This window comes from Nipponia nippon, unplaced genomic scaffold, assembly GCF_047370975.1.
Source record: "Nipponia nippon isolate SJK-2023a ecotype South Korea unplaced genomic scaffold, ASM4737097v1 scaffold_41, whole genome shotgun sequence".
In the NCBI taxonomy this organism is placed as follows: domain Eukaryota; kingdom Metazoa; phylum Chordata; class Aves; order Pelecaniformes; family Threskiornithidae; genus Nipponia; species Nipponia nippon.
Genome location: NW_028262360.1, coordinates 620,531 through 633,808, shown reverse-complemented (window position 1 = coordinate 633,808; position 13,278 = coordinate 620,531). Strand labels below are relative to the sequence as shown.

At 69.3% G+C, this 13,278-nt stretch overlaps 1 protein-coding gene across 1 annotated transcript; it reads right to left on the bottom strand.

Annotated features, from left to right (window-relative positions):
* Positions 1-551: 551 nt before the first annotated feature.
* TRAPPC1 (trafficking protein particle complex subunit 1) lies at positions 552-5,894 on the bottom strand. The gene is given in 5 exon segments (XM_087777881.1): positions 552-1,496; positions 1,499-1,544; positions 2,821-2,959; positions 3,621-3,691; positions 5,765-5,894. Coding segments are annotated over 5 exon segments (435 nt in total). The 5' UTR covers positions 5,864-5,894; the 3' UTR covers positions 552-1,416.
* Between the last annotated feature and the right edge of the window lie 7,384 nt (positions 5,895-13,278).

Below are 13,278 nucleotides of genomic sequence, written 5' to 3'. Positions count from 1 at the left end.
TTTGTTGGGGGGGGGGGGTTCCTGGGTCCTTTGGGGGGTCCTGGGTCCCTTTTTGGGGGGGGGGGGGGGTTCCTGGGTCCTTTGGGGGGTCCCTAGCTCCGTTTTGGGGGGCTCTGGGTCCTTTGGGGGGGGTCCTAGGTCCTTGGGGGCCTCTCTGTCCCTTTGGGGGGTCCTGGGTCCCTTGGGGGTCCCTGGCTGTGTTTTGGGGGGCTCTGGGTCATTTTAGAGGGGGACATTGGACCCTGGGTCCCTTTTGGGGGGTCCTGGTCCCTTTGGGGGGTCCTGGGTCCTTTGGGGGTCCCTGGCTCCGTTTTGGGGGGCTCTGGGTCCTTTTGGGGGGGACATTGGACCCTGGGTCCCTTTTGGGGGGTCCTGGGTCCCTGGCTCCGTTTTGGGGGGCACTGGGTCTTTTTGGGGGGGCATTGGGTCCATTTGGGGGGGTCCTGGTCCCTTTTGGGGGGGGGGGGTCTGGGTCCCTTCAAGGGGGGGGGACACCCCTAAAATCCCCCTCCCTGCTCCCCCCCCCCCCCCCGCCCCCCCCGGCAGCCGAGCACCAACCAAACACCTTTATTTCATTTTGGGGGGGCTGGGACCCCCCCAGACTGGGGGGGGGAGGGGGGCACCCAGCCCAGGGGGTCCCCCCAGGGATCTTGGGGTCCCCCATGGGTGCTGGGGTCCCCCCCAGGGATGTTGGGGTCCCCTCTAAAGATTTTCAGGGTCCCCCATGGGTTTTGGGTGGGGCCCCATGGGTTTGGGGGTCCCCCCTAAAATATTGGGGTGCCCCAAGGGGGGGGGGGCGGTAGGAGCAAGGCCTGGTGTGGGGGCACCCCGAAACCCCCCCAGGGGGCTTGGGGGTCCCCCCGGGATGTTGGGGTGCCCGGGGGGGGGTGGGGGTTGGGGGTCCCCTCCAGAGATGTCAGGGTGCCCCGGGGGGGTTTGGGGGTGCCCCCTGGGATGCGGGGGTGCCCCTGGGTTTTGGGGGTGCCCCTGGGGGGTTTGGGGGTGCCCCCTGGGATGTGGGGGTGCCCCAGGGGTTTGGGGGTCCCCCCCCAGAGATATTGGGGGGCCCTGGGGGAGGTGACCCCTAAGGATGCTGGGGTGCCCCTGGGGGGTTTGGGGGTGTCCCCCAGGATGTGGGGTGCCCCTGGGGGGTTTGGGGGTGCCCCCAGGGATGTGGGGTGTCCCGGGGGGGTTTAGGGGTCCCCCCTAGAGATGTTGGGGTGCCCTGGGGGGGTGCCCCCTAAGGATGCCGGGGTGCCCCCAGGGCGGTTTAGGGCCCCCCCCCCCCTCCCCGGGATATTGGGGTGCCCCGGGGTGGGGTGTGGGGTGCCCGGGGGGGGTTGGGGGGTGCCCCCAGGGGGGTTTTGGGGGTGCCGGGGGGTTTTGGGGTGCCCCCCGGGGTGGGGGGGTGGGGGCTCAGGCGGGGCGGGGGGCGAAGAAGGGGAGCCCGCGGACGAAGGCGTCGAGGCGGGCGCGGAAGAGCTCGCTCTGCACCGGCTGCCGGGGGGGCACAGGGGGTTCTTCACCACCAGCTCCACGAAGAGCTGCGGGGGGGGGGGGGGGGGGGCACCCCGTCACCCAACGCCCCGCACCCCCACCCAGCGCCCCCCCCAACCCCCAGGACCCAGGTATTGGGGACCCCCCAGCACTCAGAGACCCCCCAGCACCCAGGGACCCCAGTGTCCAGGACCCCCCAGCACCCAAGGACCCCCCCAGCACCCAGGGACCCCCCCAGCACCCAGGGACCCCCTCCCAGCACCCAGGGACCCCAGTGTCCAGGACCCCCCAGCACCCAGGTATTGGGGACCCCCAGCACCCAGAGACCCCCAGCACCCAGGGACCCCCCAGCACCCAGGGACCCAGGTATTGGGGACCCCCTAGCACCCAGAGACCCCCCCAGCACCCAGGTATTGGGGACCCCCCTAGCACCCAGGGACCCCCCAGCACCCAGGGACCCCCACCAGCACCCAGGGACCCCCCCCAGCACCCAGGGACCACAGTGTCCAGGACCCCCCCAGCACCCAGGTATTGGGGACCCCCAGCACCCAGGGACCCCAGTGTCCAGGACCCCCCAGCACCCAGGTATTGGGGACCCCCAGCACCCAGGGACCCCCCCAGCACCCAGAGACCCCCCAGCACCCAGGACCCAGCCATTCCCGCCTCACCCCAGGGGTGCAGGGGGGTTTGGGGTGCAGGGGGGGGTTCTGGGTGCAGGTTTTTTGGGTGCAGGGGGTTTTGGGGTGCAGGTTTTTGGGGTGCCCTCCCGTCGCTGTAGATGTGGGGCAGCGCTGGGGTCCCAGTTCGGGACGCAGGAACAGGACTGGGTGCCGGGGGCAGGTTTTGGGGTGCCGGTTCGGGGGTTTTGGGGTGCAGGGGGGTTTGGGGTGCCGGGGGGGTTTGGGGTGCAGGTTTTTGGGGTGCAGGGGGTTTTGGGGTGCAGGTTTTTGGGGTGCCCTCCCGTCGCTGTAGATGTGGTGCAGGGTTGGGGTCCCAGTTCGGGACGCAGGGACAGGACTGGGTGCCGGGGGCAGGTTTTGGGGTGCCGGTTCAGGGGTTTTGGGGTGCCGGGGGCTTTTGGGGTGCAGGTTTTTGGGGTGCAGGGGGTTTGGGGTGCAGGGGGTTTTGGGGTGCCCTCCCGTCGCTGTAGATGTGGTGCAGGGTTGGGGTCCCAGTTCGGGACGCAGGGACAGGACTGGGTGCCGGGGGCAGGTTTGGGTGCCGGGGGCAGGTTTTGGGGTGCCGGTTCGGGGGTTTTGGGGTGCAGGGGGGTTTTGGGGTGCGGGTTTTTGGGGTGCAGGGGGGTTTTTGGGGTGCCCTCACGTTGCTGTAGATGTGGTGCAGGGCTTCGCGGGCGCAGGCCACGCTCAGGTCCGTGTTCAGCACCAGCCGCAGCCCCGTCGGCGTCTCGTAGTAATGCAACCGGTACTTGCTGGTGTGGAAGGAGACGAAGCCGTCCCGCCTGCGCGCTAAGGCTCCCCAACGGCACCGGGGGGGGGGGTGCCCCCAAAATCCCCAGGGGCCCCCCCAAATCCCTGCACCCCCCCCAACCCCTCCCAGCCCCCCCAAATCCCCGGTTTTCCCCCCCAAATCCCCATCCCTAAGCCCTCCCCCCGCCCCCCGGCCTCTTTGTGGGGTCCCTGATGGCTTTTGGGGTCCCCCCTACCTTTTGGGGTCCCCCCATCTTTTGGGGTCCCTCCCCGGGGTCCCCCAATATCCCAGCAGCCCTGGGGACCCCCCCGTCCTCATTTTGGGGTTCCCCCCCCGTCTCCTTCCCTGGGGCCCAGCAATTTTAGGGTCCCTAATGCCCTTTTTGGGGTCCCCCCAACATCTTGGGGTCCCCCCCCACCTCTTGGGGTCCCCCAGACCCTCCCTGGGGTCTCCCCCAATTTTTGGGGACCCCCAGCCCCCGCCCCCCCCCCCAAAACCCCTTGGGCTCCCCAATTCCTTCCCCCAATCCCCCCACGGCCCCCCCTTACTTTGGGCCCCCCCCCCAAAGCCCCTTTTGGGGGTCCCCCCCCATTTTTGGGGTCCCCTCTGCCCCCCCCGGGGTCCGACAGCCCTGGGGTCCCCCCAACCCCCCGGGGCCCCCCCAAACCCCCGGGCCCCCCAAAAGTGGATACATGTCGGTGGGGCTCATCTTGCCCACGAAGGAGCGGAGGGAGAAGAGCATCCCGAACATCAGCTTGAACTCCTGGGGGGGGGGGACATCGGGGACATTGGGGACATCGGGGGGACAGGGGGACATCGGGGGGACAGGGGGACATCGGGGACAGGGGGACATCGGGGGGACATCGGGGACATCGGGGGGACAGGGGGACATCGGGGAAATTGGGGGGACAGGGGGACATCAGGGGATGGGGGGACATCGGGGACATTGGGGACATCGGGGGGACATCGGGGACATGGGGACATCGGGGGGACAGGGGGGACATCGGGGGGACAGGGGGGACATCGGGGACATGGGGACATCGGGGACATCGGGGGGACATGGGGACATCGGGGGGACATCGGGGGGTGGGGGGACATTGGGGACATTGGGGGACATCGGGGGATGGGGGGACATCGGGGACATCGGGGACATGGGGACATCGGGGGGACAGGGGGGACATCGGGGACATGGGGACATTGGGGGGACAGGGGGGACATCGGGGACATGGGGACATTGGGGGGACATCGGGGGGACATCGGGGACATGGGGACATCGGGGGGACATCGGGGGGTGGGGGGACATTGGGGGACATCGGGGGATGGGGGGACATCGGGGACATTGGGGGACATCGGGGGGACATCGGGGACATGGGGACATCGGGGACATCAGGGGGACGGGGACATCGGGGGACATCGGGGAAATTGGGGGGACATTGGGGACATGGGGACATCGGGGGATGGGGGGACATTGGGGACATGGGGACATCGGGGGGATGGGGGGACATCGGTGGGACATCGGGGAAATTGGGGGGACGGGGGACATCAGGGGGTGGGGGGACATTGGGGGACATCGGGGGACATCGGGGGATGGGGGGACATCGGGGGACATCGGGGAAATTGGGGGGACAGGGGGACATCGGGGGATGGGGGACATTGGGGGACATCGGGGGATGGGGGGACATTGGGGACATGGGGACATCGGGGGGACAGGGGGACATCGGGGAATGGGGGGACACTGGGGACAGCGGGGGCACAGGGGAACATCTGGGACATCAGGGGGATGGGGGGACACTGGGGACATTGGGGGGACATGGGGACATTTCCTAACCCCCCCAAACCCCTCCTAACCCCCCGTAGCCCCCCCCAACCCCCCCATAGCCCCTCCTAACCCCCCCATAGCCCCCCCAAACCCCTCCTAACCCCCCACAGCCCCCCCAAAACCCCCATAGCCCCTCCTAACCCCCCCATAGCCCCCCATAGCCCCTCCTAACCCCCCGTAGCCCCCCAACCCCCCCATAGCCCCTCCTAACCCCCCGTAGCCCCCCCAACCCCCCCCATAGCCCCTCCTAACCCCCCGTAGCCCCCCCAACCCCCCATAGCCCCTCCTAACCTCCCCATAGCCCCCCCAAACCCCCCAAACCCCTCCTAACCCCCCCCCAACCCCCCCATAGCCCCTCCTAACCCCCCGTAGCCCCCCCAAAACCCCCATAGCCCCTCCTAACCCCCCCATAGCCCCCCCAACCCCTCCTAACCCCCCATAGCCCCTCCTAACCCCCCCATAGCCCCCCCAAACCCCTCCTAACCCCCCACAGCCCCCCCAAAACCCCCAAACCCCCTCCTAACCCCCCCACAGCCCCCCCAACCCCTCCTAACCCCCCACAGCCCCCCCAACCCCCCCATAGCCCCTCCTAACCCCCGTAGCCCCCCCAAACCCCTCCTAACCTCCCCATAGCCCCCCAAACCCCTCCTAACCCCCCGTAGCCCCCCCAACCCCCCATAGCCCCTCCTAACCCCCCATAGCCCCCCCAAACCCCTCCTAACCCCCCACAGCCCCCCAAAACCCCCATAGCCCCTCCTAACCCCCCCATAGCCCCCCCATAGCCCCTCCTAACCCCCCGTAGCCCCCCAAACCCCCCAAACCCCTCCTAACCCCCCGTAGCCCCCCAAAACCCCCATAGCCCCTCCTAACCCCCCCATAGCCCCCCCAAACCCCTCCTAACCCCCCGTAGCCCCCCCAAACCCCCCCATAGCCCCTCCTAACCCCCCCATCGCCCCCCCAACCCCCCGTAGCCCCCCCCAACCCCTCCTAACCCCCCCGGCCCCCCCAAACCCCCACCTCCTCCTTGGGGATCCCCGCCTGCCGGCGCCGGTGCCACTCGCTGTAGTGCAGGCAGGTGCCCGCCCGGTCGAAGATGTAGAGGTTGTGCACCGTCATCTGCGGGGAGAGAGCTGGGGGCACCCCAAAACCCGGGGGGGACCCCAAAACCCCGGGGGGGACCCCAAAACCCCGGGGGGGACCCCAAAACCCACAGGGGAACCAACCCCATGGGGCCCCAAAATCCCAGAGGGAAGCCAAGGTTGGGGGACCCCAAAATCTGGGGGGGACCCCCAAAACCCAGGGGGGACCCCACATCCCACAGGGGAACCAACCCCATGGGGCCCCAAAATCCCAGGGGGGACCCCAAAATCCGGGGGAGACCCCAAAACCCAGGGGGGACCCCCAAAACCCCGGGGGGGACCCCCAAAACCCACAGGGGAACCAACCCCATGGGGCCCCAAAATCCCAGAGGGAAGCCAAGGTTGGGGGACCCCAAAATCCCAGGGGGGACCCCAAAATCTGGGGGGACCCCAAAATCTGGGGGGGACCCCCAAAACCCAGGGGGGACCCCACATCCCACAGGGGAACCAATCCCATGGGGCCCCAAAATCCCAGGGGGGACCCCAAAATCCGGGGGAGACCCCAAAACCCAGGGGGGACCCCCAAAACCCCGGGGGGGACCCCCAAAACCCACAGGGGAACCAACCCCATGGGGCCCCAAAATCCCAGAGGGAAGCCAAGGTTGGGGGACCCCAAAATCTGGGGGGGACCCCCAAAACCCAGGGGGGACCCCACATCCCACAGGGGAACCAACCCCATGGGGCCCCAAAATCCCAGGGGGGACCCCAAAATCCGGGGGAGACCCCAAAACCCAGGGGGGACCCCCAAAACCCCGGGGGGGACCCCCAAAACCCACAGGGGAACCAACCCCATGGGGCCCCAAAATCCCAGAGGGAAGCCAAGGTTGGGGGACCCCAAAATCTGGGGGGGACCCCCAAAACCCAGGGGGGACCCCACATCCCACAGGGGAACCAACCCCATGGGGCCCCAAAATCCCAGGGGGGACCCCAAAATCCGGGGGAGACCCCAAAACCCAGGGGGGACCCCCAAAACCCCGGGGGGGACCCCCAAAACCCACAGGGGAACCAACCCCATGGGGCCCCAAAATCCCAGAGGGAAGCCAAGGTTGGGGGACCCCAAAATCCCAGGGGGGACCCCAAAATCTGGGGGGACCCCAAAACCCAGGGGGGACCCCCAAAACCCCGGGGGGGACCCCCAAAACCCACAGGGGAACCAACCCCATGGGGCCCCAAAATCCCAGGGGGGACCCCAAAATCCGGGGGGGACCCCAAAACCCAGGGGGGACCCCCAAAACCCCGGGGGGGACCCCAAAACCCACAGGGGAACCAACCCCATGGGGCCCCAAAATCCCAGAGGGAAGCCAAGGTTGGGGGACCCCAAAATCTGGGGGGGACCCCCAAAACCCAGGGGGGACCCCACATCCCACAGGGGAACCAACCCCATGGGGCCCCAAAATCCCAGGGGGGACCCCAAAATCCGGGGGAGACCCCAAAACCCAGGGGGGACCCCCAAAACCCCGGGGGGGACCCCCAAAACCCACAGGGGAACCAACCCCATGGGGCCCCAAAATCCCAGAGGGAAGCCAAGGTTGGGGGACCCCAAAATCCCAGGGGGGACCCCAAAATCTGGGGGGACCCCAAAACCCAGGGGGGACCCCCAAAACCCCGGGGGGGACCCCAAAACCCACAGGGGAACCAACCCCATGGGGCCCCAAAATCCCAGAGGGAAGCCAAGGTTGGGGGACCCCAAAATCTGGGGGGGACCCCAAAATCCCAGGGGGGACCCCAAAATCTGGGGGGGACCCCCAAAACCCAGGGGGGACCCCAAAACCCACAGGGGAACCAACCCCATGGGGCCCCAAAATCCCAGAGGGAAGCCAAGGTTGGGGGACCCCAAAATCCCAGGGGGGGACCCCAAAACCCAGAGGGACTCCAGTATCCCCAGTGCTCCCAGTATCCCCCAGCACACCCCAGTCCCATTGCCCCAGTACCCTCCAGCGCCTCCCAGTGCCTCTCAGTATCCCCCAGTACCCTCCAGCGCCTCCCAGTATCCCCCAGTCCCGTTGCCCCCAGTATCCTCCAGCACCCCCCAGTGCCTCCCAGTATCTCCCAGTGCCCCCCAGCACCCTTACCCCCAGTGCCTCCCAGTATCCTCCAGCACCCCTCAGTGCCTCCCAGTATCCCCCAGTCCCATTGCCCTCAGTATCCTCCAGCACCCCCCAGTGCCTCCCAGTATCTCCCAGTGCCCCCCAGCACCCTTACCCCCAGTGCCTCCCAGTATCTCCCAGTGCCCCCCAGTCCCATTGCCCCAGTATCCTCCAGCACCTCCCAGTGCCTCCCAGTATCTCCCAGTGCCCCCCAGCACCCTTACCCCCAGCGCCTCCCAGTATCCCCCAGTCCCGTTGCCCCCAGTATCCCCCAGCACCCCCCACTGCCTCCCAGTATCTCCCAGTGCCCCCCAGCACCCTTACCCCCAGCACCTCCCAGTATCCTCCAGCACCCCTCAGTGCCTCCCAGTATCCCCCAGTCCCACTGCCCCCAGTATCCTCCAGCACCCCCCAGTGCCTCCCAGTATGTTCCAGTGCCTCCCAGTATCCCCCAGTGCCATTATCCCCAGCACCTCTCAGTATTCCCCAGTACCTCCCAGTACCATTACCCCCAGTACCTCCCAGTACCGTTACCCCCAGCACCTCCCAGTACCGTTACCCCCAGCACCTCCCAGTATTCCCCAGTGCCTCCCAGTGCCTCCCAGTGCCGTTACTCCCGGTACCTCCCAGTATCCCCCAGTGCCTCCCACTACCCCCAGTGCCTCCCAGTATCCCCCAGTATCTCCCGGTACATCCCAGTATTCCCTAGTGCCTCCCAGTATCCCCCAGTATCTCCCGGTACATCCCAGTATCCCCCAGTGCCTCCCATTGCCGCTACTCCCAGTGCCTCCCAGTATCCCCCAGTATCCCCCAGTATCCCCCAGTACCTCCCAGTATCCCCCAGTACCTCCCAGTACCCCCCGGTGCCTCCCAGTATCCCCTAGTGCCCCCCAGTGCCGCTACTCCCAGTGCCTCCCATTATCCCCCAGTGCCTCCCAGTATCCCCCAGTACCTCCCAGTGCCCGGCAGCCCCGCTCGTCCCGGTTCCCCCTGGTTCCCCCGGTCCCCCCAGTGCCTCCCAGTCCCCCCAGTATCCCCCAGTTCCCCGCACCGCCTCACCTCCGCCCCGCCGCCCCCACTTCCGCCCGGCCCCGCCGCCGCCACTTCCGCTTCCGCCCTCACCGAACATGGCGGAGGGGGCGGGGCGGAAGGCGTGGCCAGCTCGGGGCCGGGCGTGGCCGGGGCGGTGAGGGGGGCGTGGTCAGGGCCGTGATTGACAGCGGCGGCGCTTTGGGGCTGAAAGCAGCGGTTTTGGGAGCCCGGGGGGGGGGGGGGGAGCGGGGTCAGAGGTCACGGCTGCAGCCGGGGGGGCCCAAAGTCGCCCCGTGTCCCCCTGTGTCCCCTCGTGTCCCCCCCGTGTCCCCCCGTGTCCCCCCGTGCCCCCCAGCACCCCCCCACGACCCCCTCCCCACGTCCCCCCCTCCCCCCATGTCCACCCATGTCCCCCCGTGTCCTCCCCCGTCCTCTGTGTCCCCCCCGTGTCCCCTCCGTGTCCCCCCGTGTCCCCCCGTGCCCCCCAGCACCCCCCACGACCCCCTCCCCACGTCCCCCCGTCCCCCCACGTCCCCCCCGTGTCCCCCCCGTGTCCCCCCGTGTCCCCCCCAGCACCCACAGAACCCCCCAGCACCCCCCACGACCCCCTCCCCATGTCCCCCCCATGTCCCCCGCCCCCCCCCCATGGGTGCCGCCGTCCCCTCTCCCCGCACCCACAGCCCCCCCCCCCCCCCCCCCCCCCCCCGTTAAGCTGATTACACCCACGCGGGGGGGGGAGGGGGGGGGATTAGGGTGCCCCCCCCCCACCCAGGCCGCACACGGGTGCTGGCGGCCGCGGGGGCACCCTGGGGGCAGCCATCGCCCGGGCACCCAAGCGTCCGGGGGGGCACCGGCCCCCCCCGCCCCCCAGCACCCACCTGCTGGGGCCTGGGAACAGGTAAGGGACCCCCACCCCCACCCCCACCCACAACCTCCCCCCACCCCCACCCTCTGGGCCGCCCGGGCGCCGGGGTCCCCTTCCCTGACCCCCGGGTCCCCGAGCGGGGGGTGCTGGGGTCCCCCCCCAGGGGATGGGGGTTCCCCCCAGGACCCCTGGGTCCCCTATGGGGGTGTAAGGGTCCCCTATGGGGGTGCTGGGGTCCCCCCCCAGGGGATTGGGGTCCCCCCCCAGGACCCCTGGGTCCCCTATGGGGGGATTAGGGTCCCCCACGGGGGATTGGGGTTCCCCCCCAGGGGATTGGGGTCCCCTATGGGAGGGTTGGGGTCCCCTATGGGGGTGTTGGGGTCCCCCCCCCAGGGGATTGGGGTCCCCCCCAGGACCCCTGGGTCCCCTATGGGGGTGTTGGGGTCCCCCCCCAGGGGATTGGGGTCCCCTATGGGAGGGCTGGGGTCCCCTATGGGGGTGTTGGGGTCCCCCCCCCAGGGGATTGGGGTCCCCCCCAGGACCCCTGGGTCCCCTATGGGGGTGTTGGGGTCCCCCCCCAGGGGATTGGGGTTCCTACCCAGACCCCTGGGTCCCCTATGGGAGGACTGGGGTCCCCTATGGGGGTGTTGGGGTCCACCCCCAGGGGACTGGGGGTCCCCATCCGGATGCCTGGGTCCCCCCACAGGGTATTGGGGTCCCCCCCAGGCCCCTGGGTCCCCTATGGGGGTGTAGGGGTCCCCCCCCAGGGGATTGGAATCCCCCCAGGACCCCTGGGTCCCCTATGGGGGTGTAAGGGTCCCCTATGGGGGTGTTGGGGTCCCCCCCCAGGGGATTGGGGTCCCCTATGGGAGGGCTGGGGTCCCCTATGGGGGTGTTGGGGTCCCCCCCCCAGGGGATTGGGGTCCCCCCCAGGACCCCTGGGTCCCCTATGGGGGTGTTGGGGTCCCCCCCCAGGGGATTGGGGTCCCCCCCAGGACCCCTGGGTCCCCTATGGGGTATTGGGGTCCCCTATGGGGGTGTTGGGGTCCCCCCCAGGGGATTGGGGTCCCCCCCAGACCCCTGGGTCCCCTACAGGGGCGCTGGGGTCCCCTACGGGGGGATTGGGGTCCCCCCCCAGGGGATTGGGGTCCCCCCCAGGACCCCTGGGTCCCCTATGGGGGGATTAGGGTCCCCCACGGGGGATTGGGGTTCCCCCCCAGGGGATTGGGGTCCCCACAAAGACCCCTGGGTCCCCTATGGGGGTGTTGGGGTCCCCCCCCAGGGGATTGGGGTCCCCTATGGGAGGGCTGGGGTCCCCTATGGGGGTGTTGGGGTCCCCCCCCCAGGGGATTGGGGTCCCCCCCAGGACCCCTGGGTCCCCTATGGGGGTGTTGGGGTCCCCCCCCAGGGGATTGGGGTTCCTACCCAGACCCCTGGGTCCCCTATGGGAGGACTGGGGTCCCCTATGGGGGTGTTGGGGTTCCCCCCCAGGGGATTGGGGGTCCCCATCCGGATGCCTGGGTCCCCCCACAGGGTATTGGGGTCCCCCCCAGGCCCCTGGGTCCCCTATGGGGGTGTAGGGGTCCCCCCCCAGGGGATTGGAGTCCTCCCAGGACCCCTGGGTCCCCTATGGGGTATTGGGGTCCCCTATGGGGGTGTAGGGGTCCCCCCCCAGGGGATTGGGGTCCCCCCCAGGCCCCTGGGTCCCCTATGGGGGTGTTGGGGTTCCCCCCCAGGGGATTGGGGTTCCTACCCAGACCCCTGGGTCCCCTATGGGAGGACTGGGGTCCCCTATGGGGGTGTTGGGGTCCACCCCCAGGGGACTGGGGGTCCCCATCCGGATGCCTGGGTCCCCCCACAGGGTATTGGGGTCCCCCCCAGGCCCCTGGGTCCCCTATGGGGGTGTAGGGGTCCCCCCCCAGGGGATTGGAATCCCCCCAGGACCCCTGGGTCCCCTATGGGGTATTGGGGTCCCCTATGGGGGTGTAGGGGTCCCCCCCCAGGGGATTGGGGTCCCCCCCAGGACCCCTGGGTCCCCTATGGGGTATTGGGGTCCCCTATGGGGGTGTTGGGGTCCCCCCCCAGGGGACTGGGGTCCCCCCCAGGACCCCTGGGTCCCCTATGGGGGTGTAGGGGTCCCCCCCCAGGGGATTGGGGTCCCCTATGGGGGGTTGGGGTCCCCCCTCCTTCCCCACTCCCCAGCCCCCCGGGGTCCTGCTGGGCTGGGGGGAGGCCAGGGGGGGGGGGCAGTGCACACGCGTGTGCAACCCTGAGACGTGGCCCGGCACACGCGTGTGCACGTCCGTGACATATCCCTCGCACACGCGTGTGCAGGCTGGGCCGTGTCCCGGCACACGCGTGTGTAGGTGTGAGACGTGTCCTGGCACACGCGTGTGCAGGCTGGGCCGTGTCCCGGCACACGCGTGTGTAGGTGTGAGACGTGTCCTGGCACACGCGTGTGCAGGCGTGGCACACGGGCTGACCCGGCCGCGGGGGATGAAGGTGCCAGAAATAACCGGGGCGGGATTATGGCCGCCGCGCCCGGCACGGGGACACGGGGGGGTGACACGGGGGGGGGGGGGAGACACCAGGTGGAGGTGTCATGGGGTACAGGTGACACGGGGGTGCGGGTGACAGAGCGTGGGGGTGTCACGGGGTGCGGGTGTCACTCTGCGCGTCGCACCAGGTGTAGGTGCGTCACACGGTATGCGGGTGACACCGGGCTGGGGTGACACTGGGTGCGGGTGTCACAGGGTGGGGGTGTCACGGGGTACAGGTGACACAGGGGGTGCGGGTGACAGAGGGTGGGGGTGTCACGGTGTGCGGGTGTCACACTGTGCGTCGCACAGGTGTGGGGGTGTCACGTGGTGTGGGTGACACCGGGTGAGGGTGTCACAGGGGTGTAGATGGATGGGGGTGTCCCACGGGTGTGTGGGGTGTCACCAGGTGTGCGGGTGACAGAGGGTGTGGGTGTCACACGGGTGTGGGTGTCACCAGGTGTGCAGGTGTCACACGGCTGTGGGGGTGTCATAGGGTGTGCGGGTGACACAGGGTGCGGGTGTCACAGAGCATGCGGATGTCACGTTGTGCGGGTGTCACGCGTGGGGGTGACACAGCCTCTGCAGGTGACCCAAGGGTGGGGGTGTCACCAGGTGTGCGGGTGACGTGGCATGTTTGGGTGTCACAGGGTGTGCGGGTGACAGAGGATGGGGGTGTCACACAGTGGGGGTGTCACACTGGGTGTCCCACGGGTGTGTAGTTGTCACCGGGCGTGCAGGTGACATAGAGTGTTTGGGTGTCACTGGGTTTGTGGGTGACAGAGGGTGGGGGTGACACACGGTGGGGCTGTCACAGGTACAGGTGTCATGTGGATGGTTGTGTCATGGGGTCTGCAGGTGTCCCATGGGT